The sequence below is a fragment of the Syngnathus typhle genome, linkage group LG3 (assembly GCF_033458585.1).
Source record: "Syngnathus typhle isolate RoL2023-S1 ecotype Sweden linkage group LG3, RoL_Styp_1.0, whole genome shotgun sequence".
Classification (NCBI taxonomy): domain Eukaryota; kingdom Metazoa; phylum Chordata; class Actinopteri; order Syngnathiformes; family Syngnathidae; genus Syngnathus; species Syngnathus typhle.
Genome location: NC_083740.1, coordinates 13,407,626 through 13,427,701, shown reverse-complemented (window position 1 = coordinate 13,427,701; position 20,076 = coordinate 13,407,626). Strand labels below are relative to the sequence as shown.

Sequence of the window (20,076 nt, the reverse complement as noted above, 5' to 3'; positions counted from 1 at the left end):
ATGGTGGATGACACCCTGAACTGGTTGCCAGCCAATGGCAGGCCACACATAGAAAAACAACCATCTGCACTTACAACCACACGTACGGGCAACTTAGAGCAGTCAATCAGCCTACCATGCATGTCTTTGGAATGTGGGAGGAAACCCACACAGGCACGGGGAGAACATGCTTACTCCACACAGGAAGACCGGAGCTGGAATCAAACCTTGCACCTCTGAACTGTGAGGCGTACGTGCTAACCAACGCATCACTGGCTTGGTACCAAGACCCCTATTTTGTCATGTTTTGTATTGTGTCTTGTCATATAATGAAGATAAATTTTATGTTGTGAATGTTGTGCTGTGCTTTTGTGGTTTGAGGTAAAGGGTAAATTCAGAATTTATAAAAATGTCAGCACATTACAAGTGTACCAACAGCTAACTCTTATATTTACAAAGACCAGTGCCAAGCTGATGTGATGAAACAATCTACTGACTTTAAAAGCACAAATACCTGTAGAGCCAAACGACATCCACATCTCTTCAAAATGGCAAGCCCGCTGCAGCAAGTTAGTCACATTATCAGTTCCCTGTGATTCAATGTGGTATGCTACTTGTTCGGCACCATTTATGTGCCTGACATACAGTTGTGTTTGTTCACTATTTTTATTTTGTATTTGACTCCTTGTCAGTAAAGAAGATGAAAGAGAATGACAGTGTTTAAGGTAAAGACGACTAATGAGGTTTGGTCCCGATAGTTCTGTCGCGCGTCTGCGTCTTTGTTGCAGTCGTCATTCAATTTTTTCAATGACACGGGAACGTTTCCGTTTGAGTACGAAAGCAACAAAGAATCCGTGTAAAACCAATAAGCTAACCTGACGTTAGCTACCTCCATCCCATATTGTTTGGCTTGTAAACAGACTCATTTTGGAGTTGTATATATGCTGGTTGTCATTCTTTCATTGTGCGTTGATGATGAAATCAACAGGTTTCAGCACACCTAACTAATACGCAAGGAACGTGTCTACTGAGACGTGCATGTCGCAGATCGCCTTCGTCTCCATCAGAGGCACGCTAATGTTACACTCGCCCTTTGTTGGTGTACCACTACTGTTGCTTCATATTCCGGCGAGAACAGGGTGCTAAATTCATGCTTCTGTGGTCGTGTGCTTACCATCAGTTGGAGGCAGGTCGAGCACAATGGACAGCTCCTCGATACTGAAGCTGTAACCCGCGGTCCGGCATCTGCTGAAGTAGGCCTCAGTGGCAGCAGTGATTGGGCAGCTAGAAAGCTCGATTTAATCCGTTATTGGGTGTCTTAACTGCCAGTCATGCATGTCTGCCACAGTTTAAGTGTTCAAGCGTGATACATTTGGACGTAGAATGATTCAGGCGTGATTCCACATAGAATCGTCTCCATTTTACGAGATGTGATCAGATTTACTTTATGACTCACTTCCAAGGTCCAAGAGGAATAAACTGTCTTGAATGTAGAGTGTGTGTGTGTCTAAGCAAGATATTTAATCGTGATTGATCAAGGCTTTTTTGTCAACTCAATCACACATTTATTGTAAAAAAAATCCCTTAATTTTTTTCTGATCATTTATTTTAGCAGACCTTAATTCTTTTTCTGATCATGTATTTTAGCAAATTTGGATACCCTTAACATGAAGAGGGTTGATTTTTTTATGCACACACATTTTATTAAATTGGATTAAATTTATAACAAGTCACACAAACAGCCCCTCAATGGTCCATTCTAAGAATTCAAATTACGTGTAATACATTTTAAAATATATAACATACTTTTTAAAGTTTGTTTTGAACTTACCACCGATATACCGGTCTTCATATGAAGTGCTGATTTCTCAAGAAATAATGAACAGACCACTCGCTATGATGGCTTTTATTTCTAAGATGATTTCTCAAGAAATAATGAACAGACCACTCGCTATGATGGCTTTTATTTCTAAAAACGGAATAAATCTCTGCACAACAAGCAAAGGCTTGTATCACCAGTGTGGCATGCTTGATGTTTATTTCCGGTCTTACAAGATCTGTCGAGGTGCTGTAGTTTTAGAAAAATACGTACTTGGTCAATGATAGAAGTTCAATTCATTGCTTTGTAATACTAATAGTTTTGGCGCAATAACAGAGGTCAAATGTTTACTGTATGTCTTGTGTAGGTGTTTTCACCCATTACGTCATGCAGAACTCTAAAGCAGTGACATTTAGTTGCCATTGCTAAGGCCAAGCAACACCGTTTCTTTCTGAAATTAAGGTCTGGAGACTGCTCAGGCCCCTCCAGGTCTTTGAGATGCTTATTAACAAAGCCACTCTTTCATTGGCCCAACAACATTCCATCTTCAATTTTCTCATTTAGGGCAGCTCGGTGGTGCACTGGTGAGCACCTCCACCTCAGTTAGGAGGGAGCGGGTTTGATTCCACCTCCGCCCCTCCCTGTGTGGAGTTTGCATGTTCTCCTCGTGCCCGCATGTTTTTTTCCGGGCACTCCGGTTTCCTCACACATCCCAAAAACATGCTTGGTTGGTCAATTGAGCACTCCAAATTGTCCCTGGGTGCGAGTGCGAATGGTTGTTCGTCTCTGTGTGCCCTGTGATTGGCTGGCAACCAGTTCAGGGTGTCCCTCGCCTACTGCCCAATGATTGCTGGGCTAGGCTCCAGCATGCCCGCGACCCGAGGGGACAAGTGATATAGAAGTGGATGGATGTTCTTATTGAACATTAAAGGTTTATTAAAGGTTTGGGCTCAAAATTACATTAAATGGGCCCAATAATGCTTTCCAGTCCTTTTTGCAGCCCCAAAGCACAATGTTTTCACCCTCATGCAGATGTGACTGTAAAGTCTATGTTGTCACGATGCATATCAGCTTTTTTTCAGCAAACATGAGTTGAGTTCGTGTTGCATTTTGGTTCTATCTTTTGTGGGTTTTACATATGCTCTGTCAATCAACTGGTGGGTCTTGAATGGTTTAAGCAGTGGGCACATTTTGTACTGTAGAATCAAACTTATTTTCCACCATAATTTCCAAATAGTTCCTCAAAATCCTAAAATGCAATTTCCATTTTTCTACCACTGACATTAGTCACAATAACAGTGGGTTAATTAAACCTGCCTTTAGCGCAGTGCTTCTCAATTATTTTCTGTTACGGCCCCCCTAGCAAGAAGAAAACTATTCGATCCCCCCCCTCCCCACCGTGACTATCCTAACTTGTCTTGTAAGTCGTAAAATGTTGCACTGTCGCAAACGTCACAGAAGTAACAATGAGAGCGCCACTGCCCCCTGCTGGGAAAATGCGCAATTACACTTTATTCTAGTACTGCCAAAAAAAAAGCCTGTTCCCCAGGGTCACACGCGCCCCCCCAGGTATAGCACCGCGCCCCCCAAGGGAGGCGCGCCCCACTATTTGAGAAGCACTGCTTCAGCGGAAGAGCATTTAATTGGTCTGCTTCACCTACCTTCGAGCTAGATTTGCTAATTAGTGCAGATCTTAACATACCATGCCCATACCAAGTTACTCAAGAACTCAGGTGTCTCCCATTTACCTGAAAAAAAAAAAACTGCAGGCTACTACTGTTGAGTTACTTAGGAAGACTGTACGAGGGAAAAAAAACAACCTGGCTTAAAAATGACATTTGTAATCATTTGTCTCAATTGCGTGAAACTGTACAACTTCCCCAGCGCACAACTTCTCTAATGGCATTTCAAATTGTCCAAAAGCACTTTAATATTTGTCTTGAACAGTTTATGTACAACTTAATACCACAGGTCAGTACTTTGCAAGGTTAAACTGAATGTGATTCAAACATGGGTTGTAGTATTCACAGCAAACTTTAAAAATTACACATCACCTGTGCTATTTAAGCAGTGAAGAAACAGCTCACGTAACTATAACCAATATACAAAATTTTTATTACAAAACAAAAAAAAAAATCAGTTCTACACAAAGGTTTTAACATTAAAATGCTGCTTTTTTTTTTTAAGTCAAACTATAAGTCTGAATAAAATGACAGTGAACAAACAGCACCACTAAACAATCCTAAGCAGTGCTTTGAGAAGCAAACTATTTCTTTAAAACCTTGCTGTCCAGTGGCCACCGAGCTGGGCAAGTCTATTAGTGTGGTACAATAAACCTGAATTTGGCCCTTTTAATATAGTAACAAGGATCTAAAGAAATAATTATGGGGACTAATTGAAGAGGGGTCTAAATCCCTGAATTTGACAAGGAATAATAACAGGTCTGATCACTCAAAGGTGATCAACAGGGACAGCAGGCTATACGGTTTGAACACCCACACAAAAAAACTTAGCTTAATGCATTGCAAACATCATATGCATAACCACTTGCTTAATCATCTTCATCGTCATCATCATCTTCGTCATCTTCCTCTTCATCATCATCATCGTCATCATCGTCAACTGGTTGGGCTTTTTTGGGCCTACCTGGGCCACTCTTCTTGCCAGCGTCAGTTTTCCCTGAGCCGCCTGTTGCTCTGTAAGCAGCAACATCCTGGAAATGATATGTTTAAGTGATATGTTAAGTTTAGGTGGTACATTGTTCAAAAGTGGTCAATTAAATGCCACACCTTCTCATATTTCTCCTTCAATTTAGCAGCTTTAGCCTCATATGGAGCCTTGTCTTTAGCATTCTGTGTGGACCACAGCTCTCCAAGCTTCTTGGCAATGTCACCAATTGAGATGCCAGGGTTCTCCCCCTTGATCCTGGGTCGGTGGTCCGAGCAGAAGACGAAGAAGGCAGATCTAGAAAAAAAATAACATTAATACCAAAATGGGTTACTTTATTTTTTATTTTTAACTTACGGAGGCCTTTTGGGGGCATTAGGGTCCTTCTTCTTCTTTCCTTTTTTCGCACCTTTCGGGGGGACATAACCTTTCATCTCTCTGTCATACCGGACCTTGTCATTCTTAGCCAGCTCTTCAAACTTCTGCTTTTCCTTGCCAGACATGGTCTACACACACACACACACACACACACAACACAATATGGAGTCATGGGCTGAACAAGTTTTATACATTTATTCTCTAGAGAACTAAACACTTCAGCAAACTAATATTAATGTTAAATGTAGGTTCCATGAGAAATTACAACCCAAATACCCAATCTAGCACTTTATTATGTGGTTAGCCGGCAGTGAATTACCTTCCACCTTTCAGAGCACTTCTTAGAAAACTCTGCAAATCCAACACTGGTTCCTGGGTGCTTCTTTTTATGCTCCTCACGGCAGGTCGCCACAAAGAAAGCATAGGATGAAGTTTTGCCTCTGGGCTTGTTTGGATCCTTTGCCATGGCTACTTTTTATCTAAAGACAATGGACAGTAGACGAACTTTGAGAAAAACAGTAAAATTTGACCGTAAAGAGAACGTTAAAAAACTATTAACTGAGTCTTAGCATAAAAAACGAACATTATGTGGGAGGGCGCTTTATGGTGAAATTAAGTCAATGAGTGGCATGTTAATCGTATTTAACAATGTAGCCATACAAGTAAATAGGCCGCAAACTCTGAAAGATGCTTCATGGCCTTAATCGGCTTTCTGCGTCGAAGGGACAAAAAGACGCGACTCCATTTTGTATCTTCCCGCCTAAAGTTAACTACGCAAAAACTTAATAAAGTGCTTGAGGAACTCCTTACAGGCCTTCACACAACGTAATTCGGTTCGTTAAACGTTGAATATAAATATGGCGAGAAGCCGAACAGAAACAGGGTCCTTCGAGACAGTTACTTTCGAAAGTTGCACGCGCGGCCATCGTGCAAAGCTGTTAACCAAATGGCGTTTGAGCTGCAGTTGTTTACCATGAAGCAGACGGTCTGCGTAGTTCGCTTCTTACTAACAAATGTACTTGTGGAAAATAAAGTCTAAATCCTTATAAAAAATTTAACACTTAAAAAATAGTGACGGGCGGTTAAACATTTCTTTAACCGTTCGTTGGTACAAGATATCCATCGAAACAAAAACGGGAACATGGCGTACTTCTGATAACGGTTAACAAACGGCTTACATGAGCCAACACAAAATAATGGACATAAAAATGAAGAAAACCATGGCCACTTACCGGTTACCAGTTTAGACAATCTGTGGCGGACTAAAGACAGCACAAAGCGTTGAGGTTTTGTCACGGTCTGCGACGCCACACTAACTTGCCTTGAAGTACTTGGAGAACTCCTCCCCACCAGCCCGCGGATTGGTCAAATCTGATTGTTCCAATTTGAAACCAGAGGACGAGAAAGAAAGGTGATCTTTGATTGGTCACAATACTAAGAGCGAAAACATCATGTGCATATGTCTCATCTGAATAGTGATTGGTCAGTTGCGGGTTTTAAACACATGGCGCGAAAGACTCTTTGTTCAAACAAAACAAAAACCCACAATGGTAGTGTGGGCCTGGGGCTTCCAACTTCAGTTGTTACTCTTCGTTTCGTTTTCAGCATCTCTTTTTTGGATATGAAAAAATAACTGGAGTGCTTTCCATACAACAGCTACATTGGCAGGCAATTGCCACCAAACTGTAGCAATACGGTCATGGAAAATACAGTCGATGCTAATAATGAAATACAAATACGTACGCCATATTTAACGTCTCTTGCTGGATGGGTGGACAGACGGACGGACGAACGGACGGATGGATGGATGGATGGATGGATGGATGGATGGATGGATGGATGGATGGATGGATGGATGGAGGGGAGAGATAAAGAGAGAGTTTTGTATGATGAACCTGTTGTTCTACTAAAATTCCTGTAATAACCTATCCTAACCTACAAATCATTGTATGCCAAAGCAAAGTCTAGAGCTCTAGACTGTTACAGTGTTGATAGACTAGTTATAGTGGAAGACATGACAAGTGCAAGTGGCAAAATGGCAAGATGAGTGACAAAATAGCTTTGGTAACAACCAATCACAGCTCATATATTTTCTGAAGCTTAGCAGTGATTGGTCATTACCTCAGCCTGAGGTAATGACCTAACTATGATATTATTTGCGCTCCCGCACCACCAGACTCACCAACAGCTTCATACTCCAGGCTGTTAGGATCCTGAACTCGCTTCCCCTTTCTGCGTAGCGTCCTGTACTTTTGCGCTATGCTTACTGTCTGCTGTATGCACACTGGCTCCGTTTTGCTCCTCTTATTTATTGTGTTATCTGTTTATTTATTATTTATTCATCACTGTTATTATTTATTGTTTGTGCCTTCTTGTTTTTATGTTGTGTCGTTTACTTGTATGTCTATCGGGTAATATGTCTCGTCACCGTGGGATAGAGAAAACGTAATTTCGGTGTCTTGACATGTGAAGGGATTGACAATAAAGCTGACTTTGACTTTGACTTTTGATTTTCAGTTGACAGTGTCAAATTGGCCACCCCCTGAGATGGATAAAAACATATAGATTTTTCTGCTAAACTCATATTTCAAAAATGTTATATTAATCAGAATACCATGTTTAGACTATTGGGGTCGCATTTTTTTCATTTGATTTTCTTTTGTTTTGTGTTTGCGTCATGCCAAAAGAGCAAGGAAATTAAATTACAACAAATAAGAAAAGTTAAAGTTACGTTTAAACAGTTGCTAGCCGAGCAATATTTTATTAAGTTTCCATAAATTACAAAATGGAACACTACTAAACATTTTCACTCAAGTTGAATATAGACCAGAATGCATTCCGAGCAGGACAACATGGCGCAAGCACGAATATCAAAGCAAAACAATGACTAAACACAACAAAACTAATTATTTTCATTTAATTGAAAATATATACAACAAATGAAATGCAGTTTAAAATGTATTTTGTATTTACAATAAAAAGTCAGAGAGCTAGATAGATGCGTCCCTTCGTCATGACAAATACGGTGGTCCCGTGATATGTAGCGAGGAGAAAAGTAGTGAACTGGCTGTTGAAATTGCTGAACAGAATGTAGGAACTACTTTTTAGTGCTCCATATAGTGCAGCACTATAAAATGATTGAGGGGTTGATTGATTGATTGATTGATTGAATATTTATTGATCCCCAGGGGTGGGGAAATTCAGGCCCCAGCAGTATTCATACCACAGAGTGGGTATACAAAAGACACACAGATAGCATGAGCGCAACTCAATAGGCTCTCATAAGGCTGCCACACAACGGCGCCACAAAGAAAGCCAGAAAGTGCTCAAGATAAAAGCCATCAAAGCAAAACAAAGCTAAAAGACAAAGGAAAAAAAATAACTGTGGGCAACCAGCACCCCTCAATACAAGAGAACATCCCAAAACACACTAAATAGCCTCCACGGGGTCCATAGACAGGTGTAGGGGCAGTCCAGTTCAACGGCACCCAATGGACCGTGGTCGTGAATCGGTGAAAAACATCACAAAGCAGGCAAACGTGTGAGCAGCGTCCTGGGCACCCAGTCGGGTGCACGTGCAGATGGTCACCACGGGGCTAGCATGGCGAAAGTCGTTGGTTCCGACGAGCACGAGGGAGCGGAGTCCCCACAGGGGTTGCGGTTGCAAGGCCAAGGCGAGGGACCCGGTCATCACTGGCCGGATAAGCAGGAAGCCGCCGTAGAGTTACGCCGGTCTCGACCGATGATCCCGGTTCCAGGAAGAAAAAAAATAATAATACAAAAATATCCGATCCGAAGAGATACCGAGGTGCGGTAGAAGGCACCAGCATCGCCGAATGGACAAAAAGACAGAAAGAAAAAGGAGAAAAGAAAGAAATAAAGAGGAAAAGAGAGAACACTGCTGGGAGGCAGCCACTTACGGCGCCATACCGAGGAAAAAAAAAAACCGCAGGGGCCACAATTCTTGTTCTTGGGATTCGAGATCATGCATCTTATATATTATGTCTTTCTCCTGCAACACACTTGATTGAAATGATCATCATTGTTATCCAAATTCTGCAGACATTGCTGATTATCTGATCATTTGAATAAGGTGTGCTCCACCAGGGAATAAAAAATGTGGGCCAGACCCCAAGGATCGGAATTGGTGACCCCTAGATTAAGGAGATAAGCGTGGCCATTCGGACACAGGCAGTGTCAGAGCAGGACTTGTATGGAAATGACGCCCCCGCCAAAATGGCTGCCACGTAAACACGTCAGCGAGGCTAATAGGCCTGCTACTACTGATATATGATGGTGGCTGTTAAACCGTCCTGTTAGTATACGTATCTCATCCACTGCCAGTTCGCAAATCAAAACTGTGCATGCACAGATATGTACCCTCTCTATCTCCTCAGTGAACCGGGCAAATTACTCATTTGAAAGTTGTATCAAGGAAACTGGAGGAACAGTTCGCAAATCAAAGCTGTGCATGTACAGATATCTACCCTCTCTATCTCCTCAGTAAACTGGACAAATGACTCATTTGAAAGTTGTATCAAGGAAACTGGAGGAAGAATTAAGACTATTAACTGTTGAAATTAACAAACATGAATGATCTAAAATACGTAAAAATGAGAAATTGCAATACTTTAATGGGAAAGTATTGACAGAAGAAATAACTTTCTAATCTGTATAATGCAGGTAAACAATTGGTTTTTATCCATCTACTTTTATTTGAATTTTCAAAATTTGCAAAAATAAACCTGACAGTGTTCTGCATTTTCACTAAATGCGCTTAAAAATTCGAAACAGTGGAAACCTAACTAATAATGTGAATCAGTGGTAAAATCTAGTACACAAAATTACATCAGCAGACCCACTCTCCAGTCAGGTAGGTGGCAGTAGCGTGCTACTTGCACACAGGAAAGAGTACGAAACAAACTGTGAGACAAGATGGGGGAAGGTTCAATGGACTCCAACACGCTTTGCTTATTTGATGTTGATGGCACCTTGACAGCCGCCAGACAGGTAGAAAATTTATCAGTTGAGTGAGCGTATTCTTAAGTAAGTGTAGTCCTGGGCCGAGCTCCACGGTGCTCTTTCTCGAGAGGCATCGGTCGTACAAAGCTAACAATAGTGCAACGCTGTCAGTCATCACTCGTTGGTTGTGACTCTTGCCATGTAAATAAGTACGTAGTTGTTTTGATTTAAGGAATGGAACTGCGGTTATGGAGCCTCCACTTCGGATATTAAAGTTGAGTCAGAAAAGAAAAGAGCACACAACTGAAGCAGACTACTGAACTAATTATTATCTGGTCGCAATTTACTCACAAGCTGACTTACTCAAGGTTGATGTATTTGCAGGAAGCCATGACTTGGTATAAATGGCAACAGGTTGATAGATTGGTTTATTGTACCTTCAAACGTTGCAGTTCTTGATATTGGTCCTGGTCTTGAGAGGGGTCTCTCGAAAGGTACTGCCTCCTGTCATTTAATGAAAGCTATTAATTGTAAGTGTTGTGCCAGTCACTTGAAATCATTGGCACAGATAGCTGGAGAAATATATTTTTCAAAGTACTGAATAATATTCTTATCCTCAAATAATTTTCTTTGCTCATTATATCTCACTACACTGTGGCCGCGATTCATTGCTCTAAAATAACATGACTTGGTAATCATAGCATCACCTGCATACATGTCACTGATTGCCACTGATTTCACAGGCAGTAAATGGCCACATTATCTCATTCAGTCATTTTGCGTGTATCATGTACAGACCAGCCAAGACTATCACAGAGTAAGTTTTAATTCAAAACATGTAATTGCGTAGTTAAACATGAAAGCCTCCTGAAATCTAAGACTTTGAAGTGTTACCATTAAGTTCCCTTGTAATTAAAACATGTCTGTCAAGTACGAGACCAGGTTTGGAAACTGTGTTAATTCTCGGGTACTGATAACTGCAAAGGGACTGTCAGTTGAATACACAAAACTGAAATAAAATCTTGCTCAAATTGCTTTTAATTATGTTACTGTTATTAATTAATGAAATCTATCTGTAGCAAACACACTGAATTGGTGACACTGATGCATTGGTCAGGTTTCTAGCGCTCGGGGTGCCGTAAGTGGAGGTGGGTGTCCTGCCAATGCCATTTGTCAGTGTGCAGCTCACCCCAACTGCATTCATTTGTTTGATCGCTTAAAGCAGTGGTTCTTAACCGGGGGTGGTGCGAGAATGCTTCCTAGGGGGTGCGAGGATACCCTGGGGGGAATTTACAATTTTTCGGGGATAATGGTGGGGTAACCGAAAAAAGTGAAAAACTCTGGAAATCAAGAAGTCATTGTGTTAATTGGCATTAGGGATAATGCTAATTAGGCCTTATGGCTGTAAAGTAAACCAATTATTATAATAATTATTATTTAGGGTTAGTGATGCAAGAACTGGTTGGTGAATTGAATGGGGTGCGAACAAGGAAAAAGGTTAAGAACCACTGGCTTAAAGCCTTAAAAGCCTTGTGTTTTCAACCTCAATGAACGTTAAAATTTTGTTTAAAGATGGAAAACACATACGAAGGAACAACTATGACAGCAGGCTTTTGAAGTTGAAGTTTATTTCTTTGAATTATATACATTACCTTTTAGAACCTTTTGTAAAATATTGTGAATAAAATGTCTATAGTGATTGTTCTGTGCCGTAGCTTTGTAATTTTATTGCTGCTATTTATATTTCTGCTGTTATGTCACTTGTGTGCTTTTAGCCTGTAACTGAGGAAATAGCTGCGTTTATTGAGAAATTGAAGACGAGGGTTCGTGTCGGCGTGGTGGGGGGTTCGGACCTCAGCAAAATCAAAGAGCAACTGGGAAATGATGGTGAGACAAACAAACCTGAACTCTCAATAAAGATTGTCTGTGAACTTTGTCTTTCAGACATACATCCCTGCTGCCCACAACATTATTACTACTAACAAAGTTGAATGAAATTATCATATCATATCATCATAGATTCTGACTTGAGAAAGAAAAAAATCCCTGCGTCTGTGCGCGCGCGTTTGCGTGTGTGTGGGTGCATATGCAACAGGGCTGTGGACTCGGTCGGATTTTTGCACCGAGTCCGAGTCCGGCCTCTTGACCATGAGTCCGAGTCCGGCTGTCCATTTTTTCTGTTAATTCATGTGACTGCTTAGTCTTTATTCAAGGCTAATTTAGATCAAAATCTAAATAATTACAACAGTTTTGTGATGGCTTTGTCTTTATTAAACATATAAACAAATACAATAAACAGATACTTTCAAGTTTTAATCATTAATTACACAATTATAGCTCAGACATTTATCTAAACACAAATAGTTAGTGACGACCCCACAACTATCGAAACACATCAATGATATAAGCTGGGTGACATAATCGTCCTTGACATTGGTACATAATGTAAACATTAGCCTAAGTGCAACTCAACGTGACCGCATTGATCGTAACTTACGCTCCATTTCCCCCCCAAATCTAGAGGCTAAACATTGTTCTCTCGCTGCTCCAGGGTTCTTCCATCTTGGCTGCGCGCGGGGCATTGTGGGTCTTGTACGTGCACACACGCACGCGTGCGCGCACGCAACAACTAAATTTGTCTCCATAACAAGCAAGCAGGGCTGTGGACAGTATTCCTACGCGCATTCTCAGCAGCATGATGAAAATAAAATTCAATTACGTCACTGAGGCATATTTTAACAAACTCCACTTCATTGTATGGCTTCTTAGCCCGTGCAATGTTCCAAGCCAGTTGAAACAATTCAAGTGTGACAGTTTCTGAGTGCTTTGTAATTTTTTTGAAAAACTGTACCTATTTTTCTGCCTGACTTTTCAAAGTCTCCGAACTTGTGCTTGCAAAATTCAGTCCCTTTTGCAAAGTCCTTGTCGATATTGGCATGAAGTGAGCTGAAGTGGCACTGACCATTTGAAGCTTTTAAATGCGCCAATGACGTCCGACATATCAGGCAGAATGGCTTGCCATAGCGTTCAACAAAAAACAACTTTAACTCTGTTAAAAACGTCCTGTGTTCATCGTCATATATTCGTTTAGCTGTGCATTTTTTCCTTGCCATTTTGGCAAGCGTCTTGTCAGCTTTTCTGGACCTAATGGGCCCCGTAGTCACAGTCGCCATTCATTAAAAAGCCAGCAAAACCAATCGCTCTGTTTGTCCCCTCCTCCTTTGCGGGATTTCCCCTCACGCGCATGCGCGTTTGACCAAAAACCATATTGCGAAGCAAATACGCACGAAAAAATAAACACAAATGTTTATTTTTTTTATTGTCGGACTCGGTGGACTCGGTCAAAATCAGCACAGAGTCCGAGTCCGGCAAAATTGACAGAGTCCGAGTCCACAGCCCTGGTATGCAATACTGCAATTTGCAGTAGGTCGCACTGCATCATAGTGTATTGGGATGTGTGATTTATAGTCCGACTCTAATTTTAATCATGCTTATCCTACTTTCTGATGTCTGCAAACAGTGATCCAGAAAGTGGACTATGTATTTGCAGAGAATGGTCTTGTGGCCTATAAGGAGGGGCAGTTACTATCTATTCAGGTAAGACATGGTCTTTCCTAGACTGATCATTCTACTGCGTATTGATGCTGAGGTGTTCTGATTGTCAGCATTTTTCTATTTATGTGCTGCTTATCATCAGTCCATCCAAGCCCACATGGGAGAAGAGCTACTACAAGAGTTCATTAATTTCTGTCTCAACTACTTGTCCAAGATCAAACTTCCCAAGAAGAGGTATTATCATTTCACTCTTCTTACCAATATCAGTTTCTTTCGTATGTTTTATGTCAAAGTGTGGTTGAAAACCATTTCAAATTTGTTGTTGTTTTGTGTGTATTTTCTACTTGTTGTTTTTCTGGCAGGGGTACATTCATTGAATTTCGGAACGGAATGTTGAACGTCTCCCCAATTGGACGCAGCTGTAGTGTGGAGGAACGCAAAGAGTTTTTTGAGCTGGACCAGGTAGCAAGCACACAGGCACTCACAGGGAGAATACATTATATAATATTTGTCTGTCTGTCTGTCTGTTGGTCGATCGGCCACAGAGAAATCATCAGGCTGCCGGTTACATCCTTCTCGCCCACTGTTTTTTATCTAGGTTTGGGACTGGTAGTGATTGGGATTTGGGATGACGCGGAAAGGGTCTTGGGTCAATTGTTGAGTCGATGGAATAGCTGAGAGGATAATCCAGGGCCGGTTCTAGGAATGCGCATAAGAGGGGGCAGTCAAAAATGTGAAGGGGGCATGTACCATATTTTCCGCACTATAAAGCGCACCTTCAATGAACGGCCCATTTTAAAGCTTTGTCCATATATAAGGCGCACCGGATTATAAGGCGCATAAAATAGAAGCTATACTGCAACAAACTGAGGTTGACTAGGGTTGCGGTATGCATCCACTAGCCAATAACCAACGAGTCCTCTGTAAACAATCGCGTTTCTCAAACGATCTCCTATAAAATGTTCGGAACTGACTAAAGTTTGATCTAACGCATTGGTACTACTTACCTATGTTTCCCTTCCATATCGATCTGTAGATTTACTCGAAACATTAACAGAGCAGCCTATTTTGACATGAAATAGCCTGATGCGTATAGCAGCTATTGTTATAGCATTAGCCATCCGCAGATTCCCATGAGCCTCAGCTCGCAATCTCCCATGAGCCTCAGCAAAGTGTAGACAATCGCGTTTCTCAAACGATCTCCTATAAAATGATCGGAACTGACTAAAGTTCGATCTAACACATTGGTACTGCTTACCTATGTTTTCCTTCCATATCAATCCGTAAATTTACTCAAAACATTAACGGAGCAGCCTATTTTGAAATGAAATAGCCTCGCGGGTACAACAGCTATTCGGTGACGCCCCCTGACTACAGTTGCCGTAATGTTGGGAAGCGATGCGACCTTGTAATTTACTAGTCGTACTAAAAACGCACTGAAACATTTTGGCAGAGCACTGTGTACAACCAGTATGGATCAACAAATTCATCAATTGATCCATATATAAGGCGCTCTGCATTATAAGGCGAACTTTTTAGGTGCGCCTAATAGTGCGGAAAATACGGTATTTTTTTTATTTTTACACATTTTTATCACTGTTTGTGTTTTCATCACGGCAGTTGTTAGCTGTGTGCCCAGATCTCAACCTGTAGAAGTGGATTGCACTGTCAGCCCTCTACAGTAAGACCTGTCCAGTTTGGGTTGCTCTTAGGGTCACTGAGGCACGCAAACCCCCTGACCACAATAAAGTGGCAATGTCTTGAGGGGGGGACGACGACATGTTATGTTAACTATTATTTGAGTTGTCGTTAATCATTAGTTAATCATTAATCAATAGAGGTGTAACGATTCATCGATACACATCGATTAATCAATATAATGCTCTACGATTTGTTGGCATCGATGCTAAACGTAAACATCGATCTATATCGCCCGTTTTTGACCTTGGACATTAGACGCGACTTTATTTTGAAATCCAGTTCATTGTTGCTTGCTTCCTCTTTCCGGGAGCAGTGCGCGGCGTGTTGTGAGCAGAGCAGGCACGTGAAAGGGGAGCCGACAACTACGCGGCTCCTAGGCTGGTGCTATGGCTAGTGTCCAAGAAGACGAGGAAACTCGCTCTCCTTTGGGCTTCAAGTCATTTGTTTGGAAGCACTTTGTAATTTCCTAAATAAAGAGTTTGCAGTATCTTGTTGATTTTGCGTATGAATTGTTGTAAATCAGGATATTGTTCTATATCCATCGTAGAGCACTATATCGTGATGTATCGTGAATGAATCACAGCAGGCTTTAAGATATCGGCAAATATCGTATTGCGGTTCTTTGTATCGATATGATATCGTATCGTGACAAAACCCGCGATTTACACCCCTAGTAATTATGCCTAGCCTCTGCTCTTGAGTGGCACAAAGACACCAACAGTCAGAAATGTGACGTCCACGTGCATATCAACATTTTTATGCAGATTTCGGTGTTCAGAAGGGGATAATTACTCCCGTATGAAGTGTGTGCAGCGACTTTTGAAGTAATGTAAGAAGCATAAAACGTGTGTGTTTTCGGGCCCCAACAGAGAGAAAAAATCCGGGAGAAGTTTGTGTCTATTTTAAAGGAGCAGTTTAAAGGAAAAGGGTTGTCTTTTTCAATCGGTGAGTCAGCTCCGTTTAGAAGGTGACACGTCCTCTCGTGTTTGACACTTGATTTCTCTGCAGGAGGACAGATCAGCTTTGACGTGTTCCCCGACGGTTGGGATAAAAGATACTGCCTGGGGCTCATTGAAAAGGACAACTACTCAACCATTCACTTCTTTGGTGACAAAACGAAACCTGTGAGTATGCTCTATTTGTATTCTGTCTTGATGTATAGCACAACTTTGGAAATGTAAGACATTTGTATAATTATTAATATTAATTATTCCTTTAATTATATTGAATATGAATCTTTTAGTTTGTGAGCAAACTGCAGTTCTTGTCCACAAGCTGATTGATCACCATTAAAATGCAGAATTAGTGAAATTGAAAAGGTCTTATACTTCGACTTGCATGTATAAACCTAATCCTGTTGATAGCCAAGTGATCGCCTTTTCAAACACAAGGCCTTTACATCCACTTGTTTCCATCTGGGACTTTTGAGCACTATTGGGGTGTGGTTCAGGTGATTGAGTTGGCCAGCTTTCACCTCATAGGTAGTGGGATCAATCCCTAGTTCCAGAGCTATATCCATCTTATTCCTCTGACGTAGAAACAATTGTGGGCGTGACTTCCTGTACGAAACTGGAAGGAACGGTCAATCATTGGTTAGAGCAGCTTTTGTTTCCAGCAGCAGTATGTTTGAATGTTTCATTTCCTTTTAAAATGTCTTGCAACCTTGTTATGCTGTTTTCAGTTGCACCAAGAACCAGAGTTCAGAAAGCAATACTGCATGCATCTGTATGTTGTCTGTATGTTGTTGCCAAACACTTTTCTGTTATCCTTCTACCCCCGCTACATCAATAGGAAGAAGGATTGTAATGTAGTTTGCAGCTATCATAGAAAGTGGACTCACACAAACTTTTACCATGGATACGACACAGCGGTTCATACAGGGAGTTGCAAAGCCTCATTAGGTCTAGGAATAAAATGGATCTTTTGAATACAACAGTGAATGAGGTCATGGTGTTAGCGCCTTGAGTACCTTGCACAAATATTGTCCGAATGAAGCTCCTCAACATTCAACATACTGTAGTTTCTTTGCAACACAATGCTGCAATGATGGTGCCAAACTGGCTGGCCCAAAAAACTATTACTTAATAGGTGAGGTTTTCAGAAATTAATTGAAGATAGAATGAATAGGTGAATTCACTCCAAAGGGTGGCCTTGGACCTTATGTTGGAGATTTCTTCTGATGACACATTGGAACAAGTTACACACAAGTCACAAAGTGTAACACAACCTCCCCAAAGCAATGCGTTTGGGATTTTTGTGTTAATAGTATCAGGAAAACCAACGTTACTTTTTATTGATTGTGTGTGTGCAGAAGTTTGTGGAGGCAGGGTTTGAAGAAAATATGGTTTTAACGATTCATTTTTATGTGCGTGCGCGCGTGTGTTTGTCTGTGTGTATTTCTTTGTTTTGCTTTAGGGAGGAAATGACTATGAGATCTACTGTGACCCTCGCACTATTGGTCATGAGGTCACCTGTCCAGATGAAACACAAAAACTTTGCCAGCAGCTTTTCTTTTCATCGGAGTAGTACATCTACTGCATGTTAAGGATGGAAAAAAGACTTAATTAAGAAGTTGCAAAGGTTGTGGAGGCTCTAACTTTGTGCGTAACCTGACCAGGTTTTGTTGATGGATCATTTGAATGGTGATGACTTGAAATGATGAGGAAAGTATCCAAGCATTTGAAATTGTGACTGTCATCGCCAACATTTGGTGATAATTCATGATTTACAGCTAGCCTTTTGGGAATAAATGATGAATAATGTGCAACCTAATAAGGAATTTTCATCATTGTTTTATTAACACCATCACTGCTCAGGGAAAGTACAATCTCAGCATAAATGGCCATATTCATTGTGGAATCGAACCACCACCTTCTATCCTTTAGCTAATGACTCAATCATGTCTGCGTAAACAAAGTGAGTTGAAGGATTTTTCAGTTGCAAGTTCCAGAACAAAAAGACACAATGAGTAACCGGCACTGAGTGCCTCAAAGAGAGTAAAGAAAAGTAAGATGCCATCCCAGGAGTCCCAATCTGTATATGGGACCAGTACCAACTCTCACACAAGATCTTATAATTAAAAATGATGTCTAAACAAAAGGTCAAAGTTGTGCAAGCCAACAAAGAAATTACAGCTGCTTGTGCAATGCATTCCATACTGTAATTGTGTACTTACAACTGTCATTTGCTGTATTTTGTGGTACAGTTGTAATGAAATAAATCTGATGACACTGACCCTCACAATCATCGTTATTTTTCTCTAATGTGTCTAAAGAGGCGATTTTGCCTACCTATGGTGGAGTTTGACACTGAACCTATTTTTACTGATTCATTCTGTGTCACTGATGTAGTTTTTAATCAGCAATTCGGTCCTTTTCTTTGGGTATGAAGCAGCTACAGTCTGAACTGTTTGCAGCCAATTCCAGGCAGAGCACATAGCCAGTCAGAACTGTTTTCAGCCAATTCCTGGAAGAGCACATATAGCCAGTCACACCCATTTTCTTACCAATTTTGCAGTCAATTAACCTTACATGAAAAGTTTAATACCCAATTATGGGAGAAAAATGATGATGTGTCTGGTAAAGTCAAATTACACTTGTGCAGTAGCAGTCGTAGTGTTTAGCCTAAAACTGTCCAATAAGTTAGCCTACCAATGTGCACCACACGTTATACAAGTGATCTCGAACCATAAGCCACCTTTAGCTGGGTTTCACAAATAAAAGAAACTTTGAGCAATTACGATTTATCCATTAGCCAAGGCTGATAAATATTTTATTTTGAAGTGTCCGGATCCTCTCCTTTACATCTGTCGTTTATTTAGAGTTACCTTTAGATTTATTTTTAGAAAAAACAATATATCACAATATATAAAATATTGTGTAGCAATTGCCTTTGTTGTTGCAAACTGTATCATTCCAAAAAAGTGGATATAAGATATAAGTATAATCTTTCACATTTGTGTTCCGGATAGTATGTCAGACCAGGAGTATTGCCACCTGAAAAAGTGTTTTATTGATTTAGCATAAATGCAGAAAAGTTATACACACCTCAGGCAACAGTGTAATAGTGGTGTATAAAGAAAATTGGATTTGCACTATTTCTGTTGAGGTAAATTTTGGATTCTATGCGTCACTGTATGTCACCTTAAATGGCAACCTTGTAGCAGTGAGAAGACCCTAAGCTATTTTTGGGGTACAGAGAAGCTCTAGTTTCAGTAATGTGTAGGTACTTAGAATATGGACGGGCCATTCGTCCGTGACCAAGAAGACCTTTGTCCATGCCCTTTTAAGGGCATCGGAAGTAACTACTAGAGTGACCGCAGCTGTTGTCTTACGAGGTACAAATGATGGGGGAGAACAGATAGAGGGGGGGGCGCAAGAGCAAGAAGCGCGAGGGCTTTTTTGGGGCGAACATCTGTGCCGTCGAGAGCTGAAACATCTTTGCTCTTGGGGCCACTCTAACTTTTGGAGAGACATCACTCTGGCATTGGTTGAATAAATATTTTCCCAATCAGCCATCGTCCACCGAGTGTTTTTTTGGAGACCAGCGAAAGAACAAAGACCATTCACCACACTGTCTTTACACAATTGGAATTTATTTTGCTGTAATATATCACCCCCCACCCCCCAAATAAATGTTTTGACAATATTCTGAAATATTTTATATTAGGCTCAATTGTGTGGCCTGTATATATTGCCTCTTTTGGTTCTATCCCCCAGTCCAGATTTCTGCTTGAAAGTTGGTCCTCTTTACACCACCAGCTTTGTACTGCTACTGAGCATTCGTTAGGGGTTGTGCGCAATGCTTTTCATACAGCCTAACCACCCACAGTAAAGCAACTTGCTCACCTGCAGCCAAACAATAGTTGTCCCTCATTAGTAAAAAACAACAACATAAAACAGAGTCAAGTCTTAGAATGCTCAACTTGGCATACATTAACCAGGTTGACAGGTACAGCTCTAAATTCAAGAATGGGGACACAGACGACAGAAGACAGTATAGTTTAAATCAGTGGT

The 20,076-nt window shown here is 41.0% G+C and overlaps 3 protein-coding genes across 6 annotated transcripts in view; 1 reads left to right on the top strand and 2 right to left on the bottom strand.

Moving 5' to 3' along the window:
* The window catches only part of LOC133151881 (WD repeat-containing protein 17-like), a 62,902-nt gene extending 61,633 nt beyond the window's left edge, over positions 1-1,269 (bottom strand). For all 3 annotated transcript variants that reach the window (XM_061275280.1, XM_061275283.1, XM_061275282.1), the window contains exon 1: positions 1,154-1,269. In XM_061275280.1, coding sequence (XP_061131264.1) covers positions 1,154-1,156 — 3 coding nt within the window. In that variant the 5' untranslated portion in view covers positions 1,157-1,269. The remainder of the gene's footprint in view (positions 1-1,153) is intronic.
* Positions 1,270-3,703: 2,434 nt separating this feature from the next.
* LOC133151588 (high mobility group protein B2-like) lies at positions 3,704-6,214 on the bottom strand. The gene is made up of 5 exons (XM_061274749.1): positions 6,076-6,214; positions 5,163-5,322; positions 4,823-4,971; positions 4,588-4,762; positions 3,704-4,511 (listed from the first exon to the last, which is right to left on the bottom strand). Exons 2-5 carry the CDS (start codon positions 5,307-5,309, stop codon positions 4,350-4,352), a joined length of 633 nt encoding a protein of 210 aa, XP_061130733.1. The 5' UTR covers positions 5,310-5,322; positions 6,076-6,214; the 3' UTR covers positions 3,704-4,349.
* A 3,497-nt stretch (positions 6,215-9,711) lies between these two features.
* On the top strand, positions 9,712-18,304 carry LOC133151587 (phosphomannomutase 2-like). 2 transcript variants are annotated; one of them, XM_061274748.1, is made up of 8 exons: positions 9,712-9,853; positions 11,581-11,692; positions 13,326-13,402; positions 13,503-13,594; positions 13,723-13,822; positions 15,931-16,006; positions 16,070-16,185; positions 17,477-18,304. In XM_061274748.1, the coding sequence occupies exons 1-8, from the start codon at positions 9,779-9,781 to the stop codon at positions 17,585-17,587; spliced, it is 759 nt and encodes a 252-aa protein (XP_061130732.1). In that variant the 5' UTR covers positions 9,712-9,778; the 3' UTR covers positions 17,588-18,304. The 2 variants fall into 2 exon arrangements, with proteins under 2 accessions (XP_061130732.1, XP_061130730.1); XM_061274746.1 differs by having other exon boundaries at positions 9,738-9,868.
* The last annotated feature ends 1,772 nt before the right edge of the window (positions 18,305-20,076 follow it).